The sequence below is a fragment of the Penaeus vannamei genome, chromosome 38 (assembly GCF_042767895.1).
Source record: "Penaeus vannamei isolate JL-2024 chromosome 38, ASM4276789v1, whole genome shotgun sequence".
In the NCBI taxonomy this organism is placed as follows: Eukaryota; Metazoa; Arthropoda; class Malacostraca; order Decapoda; family Penaeidae; genus Penaeus; species Penaeus vannamei.
The window spans coordinates 26280304-26287565 of NC_091586.1; the positions used below are offsets into that span (position 1 = coordinate 26280304).

The following is a 7262-nucleotide window of genomic DNA, read 5'->3' on the forward strand; positions in this document are numbered from 1 at the left end:
GAAGGGAGAGAAAGGGGAGGAGGAGGAGGAGGGGGGAGGAGGAGGAGGAGGAGGAGGAGGAGGAGGAGGAGGAGGAGGAGGAGGAGGGAGAACAGGAGGAGGAGGGAGAACAGGAGGAGGAGGGAGAACAGGAGGAGGAGGGAGAAGAGGATGAGGAGGAAGGGGAAAAGGATGAGGAGGAGGGAGAACAGGAGGAGGAAGGAGAACAGGAGGAGGAGGGAGAACAGGAGGAGGAGGAAGGGGAAAAGGATGAGGAAGGGGAAAAGGATGAGGAGGAGGGGGAAGAGGATGGGGAGGATGGGGAAGAGGATGAGGAGGAGGGAGAACAGGAGGAGGAGGGAGAACAGGAAGAGGAGGGAGAACAGGAGGAGGAGGAAGGGGAAAAGGATGAGGAGGAGGGGGAAGAGGATGGGGAGGATGGGGAAGAGGATGAGGAGGAGGGGGAAGCGGAGGATGAGGGGGAAGCGGAGGATGAGGGGGAAGAGGAGGAGAAGGAGGAGGAGGAGGAGGAGGAGGAAGGGGAAGAGGAGGAGGAGGAGGGAGAGGAAGGGGAAGAGGAGGAGGAGGAGGAGGAGGAGGAGGAAGAGGAGGAGGAGGAGGAGGAGGGGGAAGAGGAGGAGGAGGAGGGGGAAGAGGAGGAGGAGGAGGGGGAAGAGGAGGAGGAGGAGGGGGAAGAGGAGGAGGAGGAGGAGGGGGAAGAGGAGGAAAAAGAAAAAATGAAAAGATAGAAAGAAAAAAAATAAAAGGAATCAACACTCATGCAAGCCCTGAAAAGCGAACCAGAAAAAACAAACCCACACGCTACTTACGTTGGGGGCATAATTATCTGCTCCATATACCTGTAGTAATGAGGACAAGGTCAAAGTTACCACCAGTACATTAAACATCATGGGAACAAAGACAAAAAACATACAAACATTTAAAAGAAACTATCATGTGGACTACAAACATAAAAATAACCATCATGAAGACTACAAACATTAAAAAAAACTATCATGTGGACAACAAACACAAAAATAACTATAATGAAAACTACAAACATTTAAAAATAACTATCACTTGGACAAAGCTAAAAGGAAAAAATAACTCGAGATAAGTCACTGTGTTACTTTAATGGCTTTTATGTTAGCTAAATATTTGAATTTCTCTGGCTTTACCATTTCAGTGAATTATCTCAAGTGAGTGAGTGAGTGTGAGTGAGTGAGTCAATGAGCAAGTGAGGAAGTGCATGATTGAATGTTAGTAATTGAATGGAAAATTGAGCAAATACAACATACTAACACTAAGTTAGAAAAGTTGTTTACGTAACAGTTTACACCCACAATGTCCAATCTACTGACAGCTGTTACATGCATCGTACTAAATAACTGTACCCTAATGCTGGTTTTACTACGTTTACCATAAATTCTGTCCTAGTAAACTCACAATTCTCTTTTCACTATACTCACAACAATGCTCATCTTATCAAAATTGCCAAAATTTTCGGTTCACTAAAGTCTCCACAATGCTCATCTCACTAAATTCGCCACAATGCTCATCTCACCAAACTCACTACAAGTCTCATCTCACTAAACTCCCCACAATTCATATCTTACAGAAAAAAAAACTTCTCACACTGAGAATTCTTTTTGAAGGAAGCAAGAAAAAGCAAGAAAAGTCTTCAGAATAAAACATACAGAGGCCTGAGTCCCCATAGGGCTGAAATATATACCAGCTTTGGAAAAAGGTTTTACATTTCTGTCTTGTTTTCCCTTTTATCGTTGTTCTTAAAGTTCAAGGTTCCTATCTACCCTAATTTTTTTTTTTTTTTTTCATGAAAACATTCAAGAAAATATACACATCTTTAACACACCTACAATTCCAAAATACCAAACAATAATGCTTGATTTAATCCCACATAAATTCAATAGTCACATTAAAATCACTGAAACTAATTCTATATAGACCACATAGAAAAAAAAAAAAACTAATTGATACACAAATACGTAATATCATCAATAACCCAAACACGGCAATACCATCATCATCATTTCCTTCATGCCCTACATATAATCAGCTTTTGATCAATTATGACAAGAGGTTCCCAAACTGGAGTCTACATTCCCTTAAAAATTAATCGTAAGGGTTTTAGGTGTTTTCTCCAATCATTCAGCTATTTTTTCGTTTCTTCTTAATGAATCTATTAATTTTACTTTAGAATCTTGTTGGTTTGGCAAGATTTGATAATGATATATTTCCATTATTGCTAGATATTGCATTGAAATAACTAGACAGAAGTATCAATCAAAATTTATAAGTGCAAAAGCAACATGGATTCCTTGACTGACTAAAGTTTGGGAACCGCTGATCTTTTATGTGAAGACAAACTTGAACTGGACAGAAAAAATTTCCCCAGTCAGACATACCTCATCTGTTTGTTCTCATCTGTAATGTTATTCTTATCTACGTTGGCACAGTACTGCATGGAGGCGATGGCTTGGCGAAACAGGTGTTCTCTGCCGAATTGAAATGTAGACAAAAGGTTACCGATGAATTTTGGTTGAGATTTAAAGGTAAAAATATGACATACAATTATATACTTTACTTCTTTGTAATTTTCATAAAGTGTTAATCAAACATGATACATAATACAGAATCATTAATATAGGTCTACTTAATGCACTTAAAAAGGTCAAAGATAAAATTCATTTATCTATTTATTGAAAGGTTTCAGCTGTATCAACATCTAAGGTCATTCGCGGAGTATTCAAAATATAGCAATATAGGGAGGCTAAGAGGTTAAGCCTCCAAATAAGGAGAGGTCATACAGCAGTATGATAAAATATTGTGGCAAAAAGGGTAAAATGAATTAACAATTAGGACAAAATATGTTAGATGTCAAAGGTTGTTGAGCACTGTAGGTTAGTATGATAGTGAAAAAAGTAAAGAGGGAAGAGCAAACGCAGTACGAAAGCTGTTCAGGACACAAAGCCAGCCTTTCCTTTTTATAGCAAAGCTCTCACTCTTTAGGGTGTGGACAGAAGAAGGGGATGAAGAAGAGAAGGAAAATGAAAGGGGGAGAAGAAAAGACCATGCAAATTTAGTTGAGGCGAGGGCAGAAGTCCAAGGTAGGGACGATCCCTTACACTGGGTCTTGGTCTCTGTCTCCGAAGCCACCCCATGACAACAATGAGCAAATGATTAGGGGGGTCAAAGATTAAAGGATAAAATACTAATCCTGCTTTGTTTTGTTTTCTATAATTTCTCTCCTCCCTTTCTCCCACTCCCTGGCCTGGCCTGTACTGCTTGCCTGCTACATGCCTGTTTATTGGTTTGTCTCAATAAGTCTCTCTCACTCTCTTCCTCCCCTTCCCCCTCCCCTTCCCCCTCCCCTTCCCCCTCTCCTTCCCTCTCTCCCTCTTCCTCTCCCTCACCCTCATCTTAACCTGCTCCCTCACATTCACCCTCACTCTTACCCTCTTCCACTCCATCTCCTTCTCTCTCCCTCTCCCCCCTCTCCTTTCCCTCTTCCTCTCTCTCACCCACCCTCAATCCTTTCTTTTCTCTCTCATTCTCCTCTGTTTCCCAACTCTCACACCCTCTCTTTCCTCCCTCTCCCTCTCCCTCTCCCTCACACCTTTTTCCCTCCTTCTCCTTCCCCTTCTCTTTCTCCCTCTCCCTCTCCATGCACCCTCCCTCCCTCCCTCCCTCCCTCCCTACCCCCTCCCATACTCTCTCCCTCCTGTCCTCCCTCACCTTCCTTTTAGACTCCCACTCTAAACACACAGAAAAAAATACATTCACTTTCCCACACACTAACCTAAAGTACTTAAGTCCTTCATACAGCATAGCAAGGATAAAGATGCCGACCATCGAGCCAATGAGACCTCCGATGGTGCTGATTTTCCAGAAATCGAATAGGATGACCTCATCGTAACCAAAATGAAAAGTCATCTGAAAAAAAAAAAAGTTAAATTAGGGTAAAAAACATTTACATATGTACATAGTAACAAAAAATAGAATAAAAAATATAAAAACAACCAAACAAATAAATAAATAAATGTATTAAATGATGTCTGAAGCCACAAACAGCATCATTCTCTTCTCTAACATGCTGGAACTATATACTCTTTCCTGAATATCAATATATGTAACTATCATCACGGCTAAAACATATTAATTATAATCAGGAAAATTAAAAAACACTTATTCATTTCACAATGCAAGATAAGAAATTAACACTTCAATATCATAGTCAGTAAAATGACTTGATCATCACCATTACTAATCCAACACATTTCTTTCATCATTATCAATCAAATATATTTTACTCACTATCATTATCATTAATCCCATACATTTTCATCATCATCAATATCAATCAAATTCATTTCTCTCACTATCATTATTACCCATAATTCCATATCATCATCATTATTAACATCAAAACAATTCTTCTAACACTATAATCATTATAATCACTCTAATCTGCCTCTTTCAATGATGTCAACTCACTTAAAAAAAAATGGAAGAGTAACGAAAGGGCAGGTACTCTCTTGTAACCTGAAGGCCCGCCTGTTCAGCAAGTAGGTGGACGTAATGGAAAAAAAAAGAACTTAAAGAAGACAATACTTACCGACATACCCATGTCCATGTCCATGTCCATGTCGTGACCTCCGTGGCCTGAGCCGTGCATCATGTGCCCACTGTGATCACCTACGACAAATGGAGAACATGGTTTTCTTATGTAAATAGCTGACTTTCTATTCTTTCATTCTTTCTTAGCTGTATCTTGATCTGCACTGACACTCAATTATTTCGGTGTGGTTCTTTAAATCGCTTACTATAATAATAACTGCATGACATAATGGGATAAATCTATATGAACTAATGGGATAAGTCTATATACAATAAATGGATTAATCACAAACTAACTTATAGTATCAGAGTCATTCTCTCTTCACACAATTTCTTTCTCTGTCATTCTCCTTCGGTTAATGCACCTTTACAATATTTTATTTTTTCACTGTATTATTACCTTAGTCACTAACATCATTACTTTAAATGTGTGGACATATTTTCTGGATTATCATCAGTAATATTATCATCAATATTATCCTATCAGTATCAGTAATATTATTACCATCAAGATCATCAACCACAATCACCACCACCCTCTTCCTCCTCCTCCTCCTCCTCCTCACTATATACATCACCACCACCACCATCCTCATCACAAACAATTCTTCGACTTACCTCCACTCTGCACTGCGTCGACAATGGCTTTAACTGTCGTGCTAACCACAGCCCCCGCCATGCCATGCCCCTCGTGTCCTGAGTGATCCATGCCGGAGTGGTCCATCCCCGAGTGGTCCATCATAGAGTGGTCCATCCCCGCGTGGTGGTCCATTGAGTGGTTCATGCTCGAATGGTCCATTTTCTTCTGTGTGTGTTTTTTTTATTAATCTGGAAGATGAAGAAAGTATTGCTTGAGATGATGATTAATCAGGGTTTTTTCTTCGCTATTTTACTATTACCTTCTCTCTCCTTTCTCCCCTTCCCCACTCCCTCCCTCAATATAAAGTAGAATGAGACAAAATAAAGGAGTGAGGAGGGATGGAGAAAGGAAGAGGAATAGGGATAGGGAGAGGGAGAGGGAGAGGAGCGGGGAAGGGAGAGGGAGAGAAGTGGGGATGGGAGAGGGAGAGGAGTGGGGAAGGGAGAGGGAGAGGAGTGGGAAAGGGAAAGGGAGAGGAGTGGGGAAAGGAGAGGTTGAGGAGTAGGGAAGGGAGAGGGAGTGGAGGGAAGGGAGAGGGAGAGGAGTGGAGGGAAGGGAGAGGGAGAGGAGTGGAGGGAAGGGAGAGGGAGAGGAGTGGGGAAGGGAGAGGGAGAGGAGTGGGGAAGGGAGAGGGAGAGGAGTGGGGAATGGAGAGGGAGAGGAGTGGGGAAGGGAGAGGGAGAGGGAGAGGGAGAGGGTGAGGGAGGGAGAGGGAGAGGGAGAGGGAGGGAGAGGGTGAGGGTGAGGGAGAGGAGGGAGAGACAGAAGAGAGACAGAGAGAGAGAGAGAGAGAGAGAGAGAGAGAGAAGAGGGAGAGAGAGAGAAGAGAGAGAGTTTGAGAGAGAGAGAGAGAGAGAGAGTGAGTGAGTGAGTGAGTGAGAGAGAGAGAAGAGTGAGAGAGAAGAGAGAGAGAGAGAGAGAAAGAGAAGAGAGAGAGAGAGAAAGAGAAGAGAGAGTGGGAGAAGAGAAAGAGAGAGAGAGTGGGAGAAGAGAAAGAGAGAGTGGGAAAGAGAAAGAGAGGGAGGTAGCAGAGAAAGAGAGAGGGGGAAGAGAAAGAGAGGAGATGAGAAAGAGAGAAGGAGAAGAGAAAGAGAGGGGGAGAAGGCAAAGAGAGGAGATGAGAAGGAGAGAGAGAGCGAGTGAAGGACAGAGACAGAAAACACCATCTAGATATAAAAAAAGAGGGAAAACATACAAAGCCACAGAATTAAAAGCCAAAAGGAAAAATAAAAGTAAACAAACCTAAAACAGGAAAGTCTATTATGAACCCAAACTTTCACTCCTCACACTACACATACCCTCGACTTTCCCTTTTCATGGCTCTCCCTGCCTTCCCACACCACAACGAAATACCCTTCCTGCCTTCATTTATACCATAATTTATTTATATCATAATGTGTCATAATTATATTTATATCAAAATGTGTCATTGTAACGATGGAGTATATAAACTTGGGGCTGAATGTACACGGAGACATATGCATATATACATACAAGCGAAAGTAGAGGAACACAAACAAACAAACCAGCAAGCACAATCATAATAACAAGTGTGTGTGTATTTGTTTGTCTGTCAGTACGACTGTTTGTCTGTGTTATATATGTATGAATGTATGTATGTATGTATGTATGTATGTATGTATGTATGTATGTATGTATGTACGTATGTATGTATGTACGTATGTATGTATGTACGTATGTATGTATGTATGTATGTATGTATGTACACACACACACACACACACACACACACACACACACACACACACACACACACACACACACACACACACACACACACACACACACACACACACACACACACACACACACACACACACACACACACACACACGCACCGAGAGAGAAAATCGCACGCGGCAACCCCTTCAAAAGGATCCCGGAGATTTGAGCCTCAAATTCGCGGCTTTGTATTCCATCGATAACCGAGTCAATGATAGCACTTTATGGCTATTGCTTGAAATATGTGTTTGTGTGTGTGTGT

The 7262-nt window shown here is 41.7% G+C and overlaps 1 protein-coding gene across 1 annotated transcript in view; it reads right to left on the bottom strand.

The window, feature by feature from the left end:
- Nucleotides 1-5422, bottom strand: part of Ctr1A (Copper transporter 1A) — a gene marked incomplete at its 5' end in the record, with an annotated part of 8146 nt that extends 2724 nt beyond the window's left edge. Inside the window, 5 exon segments of the mRNA XM_070116091.1 lie at nt 810-839; nt 2406-2495; nt 3800-3933; nt 4616-4695; nt 5236-5422. Of these exon segments, the coding sequence (XP_069972192.1) occupies nt 810-839; nt 2406-2495; nt 3800-3933; nt 4616-4695; nt 5236-5416 (515 nt within the window).
- Between the last annotated feature and the right edge of the window lie 1840 nt (nt 5423-7262).